This window comes from Rutilus rutilus (genome assembly GCF_951802725.1).
Source record: "Rutilus rutilus genome assembly, chromosome: 16".
Classification (NCBI taxonomy): Eukaryota; Metazoa; Chordata; class Actinopteri; order Cypriniformes; family Leuciscidae; genus Rutilus; species Rutilus rutilus.
The window spans coordinates 37,649,716-37,668,011 of NC_140224.1; the positions used below are offsets into that span (position 1 = coordinate 37,649,716).

General features: G+C 39.2%; 2 protein-coding genes across 2 annotated transcripts in view; both read right to left on the bottom strand.

Moving 5' to 3' along the window:
• The window catches only part of ryr2a (ryanodine receptor 2a (cardiac)), a 152,310-nt gene extending 139,555 nt beyond the window's left edge, over positions 1-12,755 (bottom strand). Inside the window, exon 1 of the mRNA XM_084435238.1 lies at positions 12,657-12,755. Within this exon, the coding sequence (XP_084291364.1) occupies positions 12,657-12,701 (45 nt within the window). The 5' untranslated portion in view covers positions 12,702-12,755. The remainder of the gene's footprint in view (positions 1-12,656) is intronic.
• A 2,171-nt stretch (positions 12,756-14,926) lies between these two features.
• Positions 14,927-18,296, bottom strand: part of mtr (5-methyltetrahydrofolate-homocysteine methyltransferase) — a 31,559-nt gene continuing 28,189 nt past the window's right edge. Inside the window, exons 30-33 of the mRNA XM_084433772.1 lie at positions 17,538-17,738; positions 16,831-17,023; positions 16,437-16,549; positions 14,927-15,415 (exon numbers count right to left, since the gene is read on the bottom strand). Of these exons, the coding sequence (XP_084289898.1) occupies positions 15,329-15,415; positions 16,437-16,549; positions 16,831-17,023; positions 17,538-17,738 (594 nt within the window). The 3' untranslated portion in view covers positions 14,927-15,328. The remainder of the gene's footprint in view (positions 15,416-16,436; positions 16,550-16,830; positions 17,024-17,537; positions 17,739-18,296) is intronic.

Consider the following 18,296-nt stretch of genomic DNA (forward strand, 5'->3'; position numbering starts at 1 on the left):
TCCATCTATAAGCTCCTCACGTCGGCTCATCACATGCATGTTTCAGATCAGATCCGCTCATAATCACATAAGCTCTGATAATCTCAGCGTGTCTCATAATCAATGAGAGTTTCAAACAGAGTTCAGAAACCATCAGGAATCCATTTAATTCTGGACGTTTTCTCCCAGTCATCTCAATGGCAAAAAGTGTCCCACTTTACCTGAACTCACTGTACATATCAGCACTGGGATCATAGAAAAGCTCATTTACACACAGATGGAAAAAAAGAAGTGGTTTTGATGCAAGAAACCAGGACTAACATTATAAGTGGACTTGCATGTTCTGGTTAGAGACGCACCGATACTAAATGTATAGTTTAATAGTTGCTCTTTAAAGGAAATCTCTCCCAGCTAATGCTGCACACTACACAGGGAACCCTGTCATGTGGTTCACTATAATATTAGAGTTAACAACAGATTATATTCAACTGCTATAATATTTACACTCAAATAAAAGCTAAAATGTTTGAATACAACTCGGGTAGTTTTATATAAACACTTCTTCATGGCAAATCTATTCAAACATACATACATAATTAACAGTAAATAAGTAATAAACACTTCTCTGGTGTTTTAGAGCTAACTAACGAACTGTGTACACTGGTGAACTTTCCTGAGGTCAATGCAGCACTAAGTGATATTGTTCGCAATATACAGATTTGGGTAAGTTGTACTGTTTCTTTCAACATACCTTCTGATATTCATGCATGTTTTTCTAGATATAACTTGTATTAAAGTTGAAGAAAAGACTCACTGAAACGGAGGCACTTCAGCGATCTGTCACGTCACCTTTAAGAGCGTCAAAACACCATTTATTGATTTAATTTCTTGATAAAATGTATAGAATTTGAAAGAAAGCTGAGACTGTGTTTCCTATCAGAAGTAACAGAGCACAAAACTCTGTGATTATTGAACGGTTGTGCTACAGATCATGTTTGCTGTAGGGAAACCGTAGATCTGGAAACCCAGGCTTGAACTATGTGTGATCCAGAGGGTCAAATAAAGCCTGTATTAACGTCGACATGTTTAAAGCGTTATTGCTGCGTTAACTTGCCCTAAATTCAACAGAATGAGTTGCAGTCGGACACGTTTTTTCCGCCCCTTTGATTGACAGGATATAATCAGCACTGATCATCGGCTGTTTTTAAACAATCGTCCAATGCCCGACAGCGAACATAATACCTTTAATCGGCCGATAGCGATTATTGTCCGACGCATCGGTGCATCTCTAGTTCTGGCAGCACTAATACACTACATCTGAAGTCCAGGTCCGTCAGACAGGTAACATGAAGCTCTCGCAGTAGATCAGCGATTGAGTCACTTAAGTTCAGACATGTGATTCCTCTCAGCAGAGGAGAGAGCGTGAACTTCTGTGGGTGGAGGACGTTCACACACACACACACACACACACACACACACATCCAGAGCAGCTTTCTCTGGAAACACTGTAGAAATCTAATGAAATCTTCAACTCACACCACGGTTAAATGGGTCTCCTTTATTCATTGATTTATTCCTAGAGGTTCTTTGAAGTCCATTCACACCAAGAACAATAACTAAAATGATAAAATAGTGATGATAACTATAACAAGGATTATAACAATAACTAAACACTCATAACTATAGTGATACAACAATAACTACAAGAATAACTTTAGTGATAAAGATAACAATAACCATAGCGATAACTACAATAACTATAGCAACAACTATAGTGATAACCATAACAATAACCATAACAATAACTATAACTAGAGTCATAATGACCATGGTCCGAACCTTGGCTGAATCAGTACTGAGGTCCACTCACACACAGTAGGACATATGGAGGTGACTGTGTGTGTGTGTGTGTGTGTGTGTGTGTGTGTGTGTGTGTGTGTGTGTGTGTGTGTGTGTGTGTGTGTGTGTGTGTGTGTGTGTGTGTGTGTGTGTGTGTGTGTTGAAGGCCTCAGAAGCTCTCTTCAGTAGTAGGTCCACTATAAATAGTGTGTGTCTGCAGCGGTGCAGTGTGTACCTCATTACTCAAGGCGTCCGCTGGCGTTGTGTTATATAGGCTGCCGTGACGTTTAGGGGTCAAACTCTGAAGAACAACCACAAAGTTCTGCTTCTTTCCACAAGAACTCAAGAACAGAGAGGAGCAAGTGAAACCAGGTCAGCTCAAACACACACACACACACACACACACACGTTATCTCCTGTTAAAGCTGCAGCCGCATTAGCAGATGATGCTCGGATGGTCTGGAATAATTCATCCTGAAATCCAGGAGCGACAGAGAACGTTCACAGAGACCAATTACTAGTCAGGTTGAGCTGCTGCTCTAATCCGGTTTGACTCCCGTAATCCGCTTTTAATGTGAAGACAGTCAAATCACTGACACACACAGAACAAAAGTTCTGAAAGATTAAACTAAACCTGTGACGATGGACAGATTGAGGCATTTCTAAACACACTTCAGAACAAACATTATGTGTAGATTGTTTTGCTATTATAACAGTTTTCAGCTGTTTTGTGGTCGAGCAGCTGAAAACACTGAGTCTGATCACTCAGTACACACACACACACACACACACACACACACACACACACACACACACACACACACACACGGTCTCGGGATCATTCAGTGAGAACACTAGTGATGAGGGACTCAACAAACAGAGGGCAGGAGTGCAGAGAATCTCCTCTGCTCGTTCCTCGTTCTTCTGGTGCACTAGAACACTCCCCACTGATCAATCAGATTACATAAGAGCACTGCAGAGAGAGAGAGAGAGAGAGAGAGAGAGAGACAGAGAGACACACAGAGAGAGAGAGAGAGAGAGGGAGAGAGGGAGAGAGAGAGAGAGAGAGACAGAGAGAGACAGACAGAGAGAGAGAGGCTACAGTAGTACAAGAATCACAAATGAAGAGAAAATATGAGGGATTGAGACTTAAAACATATTGAATTTCATGATGTTATATAAAAAAATATTTCTGAAAAAAAAAAAAAGAAGAAATACACAAACAAATACATATAGGCTAGTAAATAAACACATATACACATAAACGTGCATATATATACACACATATACTGTATATGGTAGAGTAAATCTGAAGCAGTTCAACTGTTTCCAACACTGATAATAATCATAAATGTTTGTTGATCATCAAATCATCATATTAGAGTGATTTGTGAAGGATCATGTGACACTGAAGACTGGAGTAATGATGCTGAACATCAGCTTTGATCACAGGAATAAATTACACTTTACTGTATATTCACATAGAAAAAAGATGATTTATATTGGAATAATATTTCAAATTTTTACTGCAGTTTTTATCAAATAAATGCACCCTTGGTGAGCAGAAGAGACTCTTTTAACAACATTAGAAAATGTTAAAGTCCCCCTGTGATGTAAATCCAGCTTTTACTGTAGTTTATGTGTCTATGTGGTGTTTTTAATGTGCTTTAAGACAAAGCATGTGTAAGTTCATAAGTCGACACCATTGCTGAGTATTTCCTCCTTAAAACTGCAGTGAACCAAAGACAGTCTCAAAAACACGCTTTGAAATCGCTGGTGTTTCTGACGTCACAAACTACCTTGTAACCAATCAGATCAACGTGTGATCGTCAACCAGTGGATCTCTGAGCTGAGTGAGTGAGTGGAGGCGGGGTGAATTTGCATATTCATAGAACCGCACATACTAAATGAGGCGAGGGTGTCGAGTTACATTCAAGATATTTTAAGACATTTATTTTCAAGGAATTCTTTTTTTAATTATGTAATTTTGGTGATCAAAGATGAGTTTAAAGGGATACAATGATTGACTACAGATGAGTGTGTCAGAAGTGTGACTGTGGGATGTTCTGCAGCTGATTGGTCGACACAAACGTCTCCATCTGCATACTAAGAGCTGATTAAACTGTCACTGATCTCGACTGATGGAGCGTTTTACAAACGAGGCCACTAACGGTGTCACCGCTCATCATCATGTCTGAGCCGCGTGAATGATGATGGACAAACACCGCCGAGGGAAAGACAAACACAGATCGGGCGCTCATTAATAACCACGGGTCATTTTCATCAATACGTCCCACTGAACCGCCAAACACTCTCAGTGACTTCACAAACATTATACAATGATAATTCATCAATATTTCCTTTAAAAGTGCTGGAAGATCATCACATCACTGCCACTCCAACAGCCTCTGGCCAGTGCCTGTTTTCCACTTCCTGTCTGAAAAGGTCAGCTTTGAATATCAGCTCATATTATTGGTTCATTTACAGTGGAAAGGTCACAGTCAAAGGATTGTTCACTTCAAAGATATACACACACACATAGAGGGCTAGTGTAAACACACACACACACACACACACACAGCCACACATTGATTTCTGGGACTGCAGAACGTTATAAAATTGTTTGAAACAATGAGAATTATTACAAAACCTGATCAACATATATATCCCAACACGAATATCAACACATAACCCAAACCCCAAAGTCATCTGTACAGTGTTTGAGTCCCTCCATTACAGTGTATCTGTTGAGCTGTGGAAGATCTGCTGTCTCTGCCGATGCAGGAGCCGAAACAAACCTGTCACTCACATGAGATCAGCCAATAGCAAACCACAACCATCCAATCAATTCCTCACGGACACAATCAAGCCCCGCCCACATTTCTTCTTGTCCCACAAGCGCTTCACTCGATATACAGAACAATAGAGGAGAAAAGACCAGCACAACTTCCCTGTCATTATGTTATCAAACATCTTTTGAGGTCAACTCACTGTCAATATGTTTACAGCCTAATAATGTGTTAATTATCAGATTAATGGCTCCAATTGATTGAAAAGCCTTCATCTAAACCTCAGGCAACTAGACTGAAGTTGAGATTCAAAAGATTCTATTGCAGATAAAGGCTGTTCTTTTGAACTTTCTATTCATCAAACAATCCTGAAAAAACTGTTTTCAACATTGATAACAACAATGAATGTTTTTTTGAGCATCAAATCATCATATTAAAATGATTTCTGAAGGATCATGTGTAGGGTTGCCAACTTCAGACAGGAAAAATGCGGGACAATCGTGGTTCTTTACAGGAAAATAAGGGACACAAAATATTGGTACTGTATCACACAGTATCTGTCATTTCAGGCTCGTATGTGTTTAAAATGTTCTCAGATATAAACACATTTGTTTTGCTTAGCCTATTTATGTACAATTTAATTCTAAAACGAATTTTAAAGTCACACAAAAAAGTCACATTACACAAATAAAATAATAGCATTTATCTGAAATAGAAAGCTTTTGTAACATTATACACTACATTTGAAAGAAATTAAAGAAAGTAATAGCATACTTTTCCCTCAGGAAGAGTTCCTGTTCTCTTGCGTGGCTGGATGTCGGACTCATGAACTATAATCACGTTGTTTGAATTCACCAAAACTGATTTGCATAAATCTAAACCCGTCCGGACAGTGAAAGGGATTTGCCGTTAGCGCGAGTCCGGAATCTCCAGATCGAACGGGAGCGACCAGACAGCAGAGGATTCTGTTCACAGATCAATAATTTGTCCCAAAAGAAGAATTAATTCTCAATTTAAAGTTTGTTATTGGTATGGTCTGATGCGCGTGAGTGTGGGCTGTGATTGGATGATGCGGTCTCGTGATCATTCTCAAGTGTCGTGTTGCTGTCGCATCAGTCAGTGGTTAGATCAGCGAAGCAGTTTGAAAATACGGGACTTCTCGGCTAATTCGGGACAGTTGGCAACCCTAATCATGTGACACTGAAGACTGGAGTAATGATGCTGAAAATTCAGCTTTGATCACAGGAATAAATTACACTTTACTGTATATTCACACAGCTATATATATATTTTTTATCCAGTAAATGCTGCCTGGGTGAGCAGAAGTGACTTCTTTTAAAAACATTAAAAATCTTCCCGATCCAAAACTTTTGACTGGTAGTGTGTGTGAAGGACAGGAGCGTCCTCATGCACTACCCTATGCCCCTGTAGAGTGCAGATGGTGTCAGTAGTGCATCATGCAGGTATTACTTCACCTACCCAGATGATGCAGTTAATGAACTGAATAAATGACACTTCATGAACTCGATGGTCATGCATCGGAAGGGAAGAAAACCAGACTGTGATGCTGGACGACAAACTAACCTTATACAGCATCATTTGAGACACAACTTGGATATTTTAACATATTTGCTAAAAAAAGGAAAAAGAAAACACAACTGATGAGCGACTAAATGGAATTCTATGCATGCGCTGCTGTTTGGTTCAGATTAGACTGAACACGTCTGTGAACCAGTATCTGAATCAGACTGCAGAGTTTAGGCTTCACATAAACAGAACTTCCAGAATCTGAACTCAGACTGGATTGATCTGATGATAACGAGTGCCTGTAAACATAAGCACTAAAAACAGCCTCTAGTTGTGTTTACATTCGTTGAAGAATGCTGCAAACAAATGCTGCATCACGTCACATGGTCTCTAGTTCACTCATCGCACTCGTTCACCTGGATCACATGACCTCACGCATGAACGCGTGTCTGATGGCTGCGGCGCTGTCTGTGTGTTTGGGTCAGTCTGAGCGGTTCACCCAGAATGCAATGCTTCTGTATTGCTGAAAGAGGCAGATGGGCGCCGACATCAACAACATGCACACACACACACACACACACACACACACAAACACATATTCACAACCACACACACACACACACACACACTCACTCACACAGACAGACACAGGCAGTCATGCACTCACTCTCTCTCTCTCTCTCACACACACACACACACACACACACACACTAACCCGACCCATTAACATACCCATCACACACACACACACACACACACACACACACTAACCCGACCCCTAAACCTAACCATCACACAAAACTCTCTGCATTATTACATTTTCAAAAAAACTCATTCTGTATGAATTATAATATTGTTTTCTCATTGCGGATCAAAAAATGTCCTCAACATATTGTTCCCGTAATGTAGGCCAGGCCACACACACACACACACACACACTCACGTACACACACACACACACAGGTTCACCAGCACTACATCACAGTGACACCAGAGCGAGAAACTCTTCCTCTCTCTCTCTGTTTCTCGGTCTCTTAATTACACAGTAAATCAGACAAACCTGCAGTGACTCTATTAAACACACACTCTCTCACACACACACACAGGTCTCGGCTCGAGACATCACCATTAGGACCAGTTCCTCCACTCATCAGTGTTCACTACATAGACACCTTCAGGAACTCTTTCACAAGGTTTAATGTTCTGCTGTCTCACTGCAGCGCTCAGTCTAAGTCATGTGATCACTCGCACTGACCCTACGGCCCAATCACAGCTGAGATGATGTCATGACGTCACAGGTGACCAGAATCGCATCAGCACTAACCAGAGCTTCACTAACCAGAAGATTCATCATGTGATCATTAATTATTACCACATTCATTCACATGGAACTTCAAATAATACAATGATACTACGGTACGTACTATGGTCATTTTTGCAAGTGATATGAGTTACAGATGCTTCCTGACCAACAACACTGGCCAGAGGAATCTGCAAATGCTAAATAGATATGGGTAGATTTACTTATATGCTATTTAGATTTCACTTACTTTGAGTATGTAAATTGACCTAAGGAAGTTCTTCCAAAATTACTTAAAAAATAACCAAAAATGAGTTCGGCATCACAGTAGAGTTCACTAGAGTTCACTAGAGTTCACTAGACACACTCATTACCATAAGTCTATATGATACGTCACGACACAGTAACCCGGTCAGTAAATCTGCTTTGAAGTGTAGCAAATGACCTGAGATCAAACAAAACTGACATGCATCCAAAGATGCTGGTGGCTGCTATTGGCTGACGCCGCTGGACAGGCGTCCAATCAGAGCGGCTCAACTCCATGTGTCCGCGGACGGTGAGGTCGTGTGTTCGGGACACGTCTGTTTGTTTTCAGGTCAAACTCTGAGCTCAACAGGAGAGAGAGAGAGAGAGAGAGAGAGAGAGAGAGAGAGAGAGAGAGAGAGAGAGAGAGAGAGAGAGAGAGAGAGAGACAAGACAGACAGACAGGAAAGAGAGAGAGAGAGACAGCGCCGCACTCCTCTGCTCGTTTATCTTCCCTCTCGATTATGTAACAGGAGAATCTTATAAAATTTTAATGTTGTGTGGAGAGAGAGACAGGGGTGAGAGAGAGAGAGGAGAGATAGATAGAGAGAGAGAGAGAGAGAGAGAGAGAGAAGCGAGGCGGTTTGACGCTGCGGTTACAAAATCTCTTTCCCAGGTTCCACTGCAAGACTCCCGTCTGTAAGATTACATCAGAGACGTCTCACGCAAACATGTGCGGCTCAGAGAAACACACAGAGAGAGCGATACCCTGCTTACAGAACATGAGGATGATCTTTCAGAACTATTAAACATGTTTCAGTTCCATCCTCATTAATACAGTCAATCTGAATGCATTACGTTTGAGTTCATCTTTTTGCATCAAAGCAAATATTTATGAACTGTTTAACAAATGATAGATAGAGAGATAGATAGAGAGATAGATAGAGAGATAGATGATAGATAGATAGATAGATAGATAGATAGATGATAGATAGATGATAGATGATAGAGAGATAGATAGATGATAGATAGATGATAGATGATAGATAAGATAGAGAGATAGATAGATGATAGATAGATAGATGATAGATAAGATAGATAGATAGACAAATAGATAGATGATAGATAGATAGAGAGATAGATGATAGAGAGATAGAGAGATAGATACATGATAGAGATAGATAGATGATAGATAGATAGAGAGATAGAGAGATAGATGATAGATAGATAGATAGATAGATAGATAGATAGATAGATAGATAGATAGATAGATAGATAGATAGATAGAGAGATAGATGATAGATAAGATAGATAGATAGACAAATAGATAGATGATAGATAGATAGATGATAGATAGATAGAGAGATAGAGAGATAGATGATAGATAAGATAGATAGATAGACAAATAGATAGATGATAGATAGATAGATGATAGATAGAGAGATAGATGATAGAGAGATAGATACATGATAGAGATAGATAGATGATAGATAGATAGACAGATAGATGATAGATAGATAGATAGATAGATAGATAGATGATAGATAGATAGATAGATAGATAGATAGATAGATAGATAGATAGATAGATAGATAGATAGATAAGATAGATAGATAGACAAATAGATAGACAAATAGATAGATGATAGATAGATAGATGATAGATAGATAGAGAGATAGAGAGATAGATGATAGAGAGATAGAGAGATAGATACATGATAGAGATAGATAGATGATAGATAGATAGAGAGATAGATAGATAGATACATGATAGAGATAGATAGATGATAGAGAGATAGATAGAGAGATAGATAGATAGATAGACAGATAGATGATAGATAGATAGATAGATAGATAGAGAGATAGAGAGATAGATAGATGATAGAGAGATAGAGAGATAGATAGATGATAGAGAGATAGATAGATAGATAGATAGATGATAGAGAGATAGATAGATGATAGATAGATAGATAGATAGATAGATGATAGATAAGATAGATAGATAGATAGATAGATGATAGAGAGATAGAGAGATAGATAGATGATAGAGAGATAGATAGATAGATAGATAGATGATAGAGAGATAGATAGATGATAGATAGATAGATAGATAGATAGATGATAGATAGATAGATAGATGATAGATAGATAGAGAGATAGAGAGATAGATGATAGAGAGATAGAGAGATAGATAGATGATAGAGAGATAGATAGATGATAGAGAGATAGATAGATAGATAGATGATAGATAGATAGAGAGATAGATAGATGATAGATAGATAGATGATAGATAGATAGATAGATAGATGATAGATAGATAGAGAGATAGATGATAGAGAGATAGAGAGATAGATACATGATAGAGATAGATAGATGATAGATAGAGAGATAGATAGATAGATAGACAGATAGATGATAGATAGATAGATAGATAGATAGATAGATAGATAGAGAGATAGATAGATGATAGAGAGATAGATAGATGATAGAGAGATAGATAGATAGATGATAGAGAGATAGAGAGATAGATAGATAGATGATAGAGAGATAGATAGATGATAGAGAGATAGACAGATGATAGATAGATAGAGAGATAGATAGATAGATGATAGATAGATAGATGATAGATGATAGAGAGATAGACAGATGATAGATAGATAGAGAGATAGATAGATAGATAGATAGATAGAGAGAGAGATAGATAGATGATAGATAGATAGATGATAGATAGATAGAGAAATAGATAGATGGAGAGATGATAGATAGATAGATAGAGATAGATAGATAGAGAGATAGAGAGATAAAAAGATAAAATAATATATACACACAAATCGTATATATATACATTGATCAAAATGACAGTAAAGATATTTATAATGCTACAAAAGATTCTAAAATTAAAATTCTGATAATTATTATTTTTTTTTTTGGTGAAAGAAATACATAAATGAAGAAGAAAGCCAAAATATTACGTGTCATGTGTATATTTGCTGAGTAATCCACCGTTTTGTCTGAGATTTGGAGCCAGATTACAGGGGTAAGCATGACTGTAAAGGAACGGCAGCTTCATTATTTGATCTGACACGGGATTGGTCGTCATTATTTGATCTGACACGGGATTGGTCGTCTATCAGTGAGATCTGTGGACTTCAGACATTATATTCCAACGGTGACCGTTCAAAAACAGGTAAAAGCACTTCTTGTGTTTTTAGCCCCTAGTTTGCATGCCTGCAACTCAAAAAGTATTAAAGATATCTCATTATGATTTTATATTCTGGTTCTTAAACTTTTCTTTTGAAATCTTCACTTGTAAGGCCCTCTATGGGTCAGTCGCACAGGTGTGGGCATCCCAGTCAGGCTGCATGCTCAATGTGTTGAATTTGACTCATTTCAATGATCAACAACTTTACAAACAGCTGATACTGTGTTTAAAGGAGCATGTCAGAAGAATAAATAATGTAATAAATAATCTTGATAGACATTCATGACATTTAATATTTTGGTTTTCATCACTATTTATGTTTGTCTTTCTCCTGAAAAAATATTTGGTTGATTTGACATGGAATGCCCATATTTCAGATAAATGCTGTTCTGTTGAACTTTCTAATCATCAACGAATCCTGAATGTGTGACAGTTTCCACAGAAATATGAAGCAGCTCAACTGTTTCCAACACTGATAATAATCATAAATGTTTCTTGAGCATCAAATCCTCATATTAGAGTGATGTGTGAAGGATCATGTGACACTGAAGACTGGAGTAATGATGCTGAACAGGAATAAATCACACTTTACTGTATATTCACATAGAGAACAGATGATTTACATTACAATAATATTTCACTATTTTTACTGTATTTTTGATCATTCGTGAGCAGAAGAGACTCTTCCAGACTGACCCCAAACTTCTGAACGGTAGTGTATATATATATATATGATCATAAATATGTCACGATGCAAAAAATCTTAATCTTAAATCTGACTGATACTAAACCATGTTTCATTCCTTTGTTCATTATTTCTCTTTTGATTTTGAGATACTGAGGTGAATATGAGCCAGACAGGCTTCCTGAGATGCATCTTCGTCTTCATCATCTTCATCATACCGTGATCTGGGAGCGTTTAGCTGTGTCTGGCCAGCGCTGCATTGAGCTGTTAAAGGCGGCGAGGAATCAATGCCATTTTCAACATGTAATGCTTGGTAATGATTTTCTGCTGGTGTGTTTGTGCTGCACGATGAACACACTTCTCTCTCTTCATCAGGGCGAGTTTGTGCTGCTGCTGCAACAACAACTAACAGATCGAATCCGGGCAGAACTGATGCGTGAGGTTCTAGACGAACAGAACCAAAGTCCAGCGCTGCACAACATCTGCACTGACGACACTGAGGAATGCAAAGAAGCCACAGGCGATACGACCTCGCCGTATTATTATTGATGATCCATATCAAACCAATGGAATAATAATGACTATGCAAGACTTGATCAGTGCAGCTGTTTTCAACCTTTAACTTCACATTGTTTGCATCCTTGAACAATATGACACACTATCACCTGCTCAGCACCTCACAATCAATACGACCCGCATCCAATCAATCATCTGTGTTATTGTGCATGTCCTGGATCTGCTGTATCATCTGACTGTTAATGCACCACATTTCCCACACTGATCAATTACGACCTATCGATACGCACTGAACTGAATCAAGCCATTCTGCAGTATTTATGCAGCATGACATCAGAGTAAACAGTGTGTGTCTGCAGTGGAGGTGAACAGTGTCTTCATCAGGACTGCAGCTGACACACACACACACACACACACACACGCACTGCATAAGCGCTCAGTTTCCTCACACCCACGTTCAACAGATCCGGACGGATGCCGGTGACTCCCGCAGCATCAGCACCACTGCGGCGCGCGCACACACACACACACACACACACACACACACACACACACACACACACACGCGTGTACTCACGGTCCGCAAGAACTGGATCTCATCTTCGGCCTCTCCGTCCGTCATGGTTCGGCGCGGGTTCGGAGCCTCTCGCTGGACAGATGAAGCTCTCAGGCGCGCGACCGCGGCTCTGATGCGGGTGTAACGGGTGTCTCCTGCCACGCTCTCATTGGACGGCTGGCATACTCAGAGGGCGGGGTTATGCAGATGAGCGAGCGGCAGCAGCAGGGCGCCCTCTGCTGGTGAACACAGGACCGCGCACACAAGACCCTTTCAGACTAGTCTTACAAGTTAGTCATTTAATTTTTTTCTTTAAGACGTTTCTAGGTCAGTCACAGAAAAGGTACATTGGTCTAATTTGAATCCGAAAAGTGAGACTGATTAGGCCTAATTAACTGCTTGTTGGTCAGACTAGTTCTTAAGACGCAGTCTTAATGTTTATGTAACGTTAACTGGCCCCAGGACTTTCATACCTCAAAATGTTTTGAATTCTGTATGTAAACGAATATGTCCATGAATATTAAACGACAGAGTTCATCCGTATGGACGCATATTTCTGCCATAGCCTATAAGAAGAAGAAAAAAAATCAAGCTTTGGAAAATCGTAATTACGACCCAAAAAGTCGAAAATATAACACACCAAGTCACAATTTCGACTTTTTATGTCATAATTATGACAGTATGATCTTTTTTAAACGGCGAAATTATGGCCCAGCTAACAATTTTTGTAAATACCGTTCTGGGAGCGTTCGGTTTTTTACATTAATAGGCTATGTAAGTTAAGATTTACAGATTTACTCAGAAACTGATTTTACGTTAAGCGCCAAATAACATTGACTTCAATATTATACGGCTTTTTAAAATATTAATCGTATTCACAGACATAATGATTAGCTAACAACAATAACGTTAACATTTCATTCATTTCTTACCACTGAATTAGCGGGACGTGCTTCCCTCTTTTGGTCCGCAAACAAAAACTTCTCGGTTAACTTCATGTTCTCTTCAATTAGACGTGTCAAATCTCTGAAATCACACGATACTCTCGTATATATTATTAATTATAAGCAATTATTCCATAAAGAGGTCGATAAACTAATGTTAGTCAGTCAGCAAAACGAAATGACCGTTATGTTTAAATTACGCGATTTCGCGGCTTTCTGAGGAGGACAGAAGCGCGTTCTGGAGAAGCGCGCGCGTTAAAGAAAGTTACTAACAAACCACGTATTTATGATCTGTATGTTTTTCATACTACGCTTAACTTTGTTTTAATATTTTTAGCGATTAAATTGGACTTATTATTATAACGCGTTTTTACTCAGGTTGTAATAAACTGCAACAGCAAAATACACTTTGTTAATGAAAAATGACATTTCAGCTTAACATAATTATGGGTATACAAATAAAACTTAAAAATAACCTGCAGGGAACGATCAGGGAAGGTCCTTATTTGTTTCCCAAAAACTAACCAAATGGGAACAGTGGAACATCTATACACCACGAACATGTGAATGTGTTTATAAATTATTGAAACATTAACATTAAATCTCAAGAATCAGTGAATTAACACAATGAGTGTATGAAATATAAAGTGACACTCATGTTGTCTATTAGTGTTACAGCCCATATTAACTGAGAACAAATGTGATATAATAATAATACATGATCATAATTCTTACAGGTTTTGACTGTAAGAAAACAACAAAAGCTGCAGAATCTGCTTCAGACTCATGAATCATTAATGGACAGAAGAAACTAAACTATCTAAACCCTTCCATAGACCGTTAACTCTTTCTAAACTCTAATAAAACACTGGCTAATATTACACATTAATATTTTAGGTGTCTTTACTGTGCAGGTATTTTTTAAACATAATCAGTGCACTGTCTCGAATGGTTCATTTAAAAGTAAAAGACAATATTGGGATAATATTATTAGGATAGAAATATGAGAGTAAAGTGTTCATGTGAGAATGTGTGAACTAAACCTGATGATCTGAAAGCCGAATGATCAATTAATAATCTCCGATATGTAAATATAGATACACAATTACAATCAAAGCAAACACAGAGTTTTGATTTAGTGCAGATTTATATGAAAATATAGGAAGCACATCTTTCAACATTCATCTTAACAGAAATGTTCAACTATGTTTTTTCCAGGTGTGAAATCAACAAACTGGAAAAATATAATAAAAAAAAATTAAACACTGATAACGGTTAACGGCTCTTATGATCTAATATTAACACTAAAACTAGGCATTTGCTCTTATGGACCTCACACACACACACACACACACACACAGCATAAAGTCAAACATAGAAACTTAATACTGAATTTACAGTGTCTATAAAAACTGATCCGTTTCTATGATGACATCAGAATCTAAAAGAAATAAAGGATCTGCAGTCTAAAGTCTTAAAGTTAAGATGGTGTTTCTTACCATTATCTTCTATAAATCTAATACAGAGTTTAATAAGAAATCAACCTATAAAACCCACAGGCCTAAAAATAAAGTGTTCGTCACGGTTCCGTCAAAAACAGAAATGTAATTAAAAGCGGCGCTCTGACGGCCTCTCTGTAGTGTCAAGATAAAAGAGTTTGGACTCTGAGATAAAAATCCCCAATCTGGGCCGAAACCACCGAAACCGAGCGGATGAAGGTCCATCACAGGAGAGAGAGTTCTGGCGCTGTCAGTCGGTGTCGTAGCCCAGGACCGGCCCCAACCAGCGCTCCACCTCACACACCGGCATCTGCTTCCGGTGCGCGTAATCCTCCACCTGCCCGACAGACAGAGTGTGTGAGAGAGAGTGTGTGTGAGAGTGTGTGTGAGAGTGTGTGTGAGTGTGTCCGAGAGTGAGAGAGAGAGAGAGAGAGAGAGAGAGAGAGAGAGAGAGAGAGAGAGAGAGTGAGTGTGAGTGTGTGTGAGAGAGAGAGAGAGAGAGAGAGAGAGAGAGAGAGAGAGAGAGAGAGAGAGAGAGAGTGAGTGTGAGTGTGTGTGAGAGAGAGAGAGAGAGAGAGAGAGAGAGAGAGAGAGAGAGAGAGAGAGAGAGAGAGAGAGAGAGAGAGAGAGAGAGAGAGAGAGAGAGAGAGAGAGAGAGAGAGCCCTCACTACTGAGATTGTGATGATTGACAGCTTGGTAACCATAGCAACTTTCTGGCATCCACTATTTTTGACCAAAGTCACATTAGACTCTTATTATATAATGAATTTTAAAAAGTATTTTTAATGCATTATTTATGCTTTGTAACGCACCTTATAATGCATTGTATGATCTCATTAATAAGTTATAATAGATATTTGTTCTATTTATTGAACACCTTTAGAAAGTATAATGCATTAAAACACAGGACAAACAACCCATCGCAGATGAACAAGGAATCTGAAAATATTATAATGCCTTTTAACTGTGGTTACAATTATTTATGAAAAGATACAATGCATTATAACGAACATTATGAATACATTATATATAAAGTTCCCCTGTGGTGTAAATACAGCTTTGCATATTCATTTGCATATTCATAGAACCGCGCATACTAAATGAGGCGAGGGTGTCGAGTTACATTCAAGATATTTTAATGTAAGAAAAAAACTTTTAAATATGTAATTTTGGTGATCAAAGAGGAGTTTTAAGGGATAAATTGATTAACTTTAAGTAAAGTCTAACTAAAATAATTATAATTATTTAAATAAAATAAAAAAAAATCAGGGAATATTTCACATGAACCTGCTGCAACAAACTCAGCAGATTGGTCCGTCATTCAACAACTATCTGATGTGAGCCGTGGGCTTCATACCTGCTCTTTAGTGATTTTTCCCACAGCGAAATAACAGGATTTGGGGTTGGAGAAGTACAGGCCGGACACGGACGCGGCAGGAGTCATGGCCAGAGACTCGGTCAGAGCGATTCCTGCGGGAACATGAAGACACACGTCTGGACAGGGTCTTTTCAGACTTCATCATCACAGAAACACATGAAAGCAGCCGATGTGTGAGAGAGCCGTCTGTACCGTCTAACGGACTGACCAATCACAACTCAGGCCACGTCTACATTCATTTGTTTAATTGTTGTAGAGCGTTTTCAAAAGGGTTAGTTTTCGTTGATAAAAACGTGGTCTCAGTGTGGACGGAAGACAGAAGACAGATGTGGCCAATGGGAGCGCAGCACTAATGCATCTCTGCGTCCCGTACCGGTTTTCTCCTGTATGTCGGCCAGTTTCCACATGGTGAGCTTCTCGGTGTGGTCGGGTTGGCTGGGATACCCTGCGGCCGGCCGGATGCCATCGTAGCGCAGTCGGTGGAGGTCAGAGGTCGACAGATCCTCCTCTCCGCTGTAACCCCAGTGATCCCTGCGGACGCGAGCGTGCAGCTCCTCCGCGAACGCCTGCAGAGAAACACACGCTCAGACACTGCACTGGAACTGGAGATCGACACAGTAACATGTCGTTCACGAAAGGCTCTGTTTAAAACCATTACATTCATTTGAAGTGAATTATTCAATGACTCGCTCATAAAAGCGGAGTTCGACTCGCACCTGATGACTTCACTCGCGTCATCGCTGGATGAGTCCGCCTTTCAAATCTCTTGAATGAATGATTCAATGACTCACTCATAAAGACTTCAGTTGCGCACACGCAATTGCGACTTCATAACACGCAATTCTGACTTTATAACAGGCAATTCTGACAATTCTGACTTTATAACACGCAATTGCGACTTTATATCATGCATTTCTGAGATAAAATGTCAGAATTGTGCGATAAAAAGTCGCAATTACCGTTTTTATTTTTTATTCTGTGGCGGAAACAAGCTTCCATAGATTTGTGCCGTTTTAATGCAGAGAAATATAGAACTTGACTATCATCATGAGGCTGAACACACTGATTTTGAATGTTTACCTCAGCGAGTCGGTCCGCCAGCGCTTTGACCATGATGCTGTTGTAATCGTCGTTCTGCTGCTCAAACGCCCGGCTGAGTTCTTCCGCTCCGAACACGGACACTGCGAACAGACCCACGTAATCCTGAACGCCGCTGCCGCGAGGAGCCACGAAGTCCGACAGGCACAGGTACGGCTCCGAGCTCGCAGAGTCCTTCTCCGCCTGCGGGAGAACATGTGGAAAACATCAGGACTGGAACACGTGATGCATGTAAGAGCAGAATGAGCTGTGATTGGTCTGTTTGATCTAAGTGGCAACCTTCCTCTCTCTCTCTCTCTCTTGAATCCGACACTGAAGAGACTTAAACTGCAGTTCATCCACTGGCCACTAGAGACTCAATCCCATGAAACAGCTTTACAATCACACAGAATCGATATTTCTGTTACAAATATTCAAATGATCACAGAAGTACTGAGATAAAAGTTTATAATTAGAGTATAAACACTGATGTCTATGACAACCAAAATAGAGTAAATCACCTTTTGAAAGTCGCTGCCTTCAAATAACGAGTATCGATTACATCTGATGCTTCAAAACATTCATAAAGACGCAGTCCGTAACTTTTTTGTGTTCAGAATTTACAAAATGTATACAATGAGCGCATCATGAATGCCTTTTTTTCAAACCGTGTTTTTGTCTTATCCTGAATTACTACGTTAAGCCTGCAATAAGTGTTTATACTCGGACTATACTTTAGACTGGCGGATCGCAGCCGCTGCG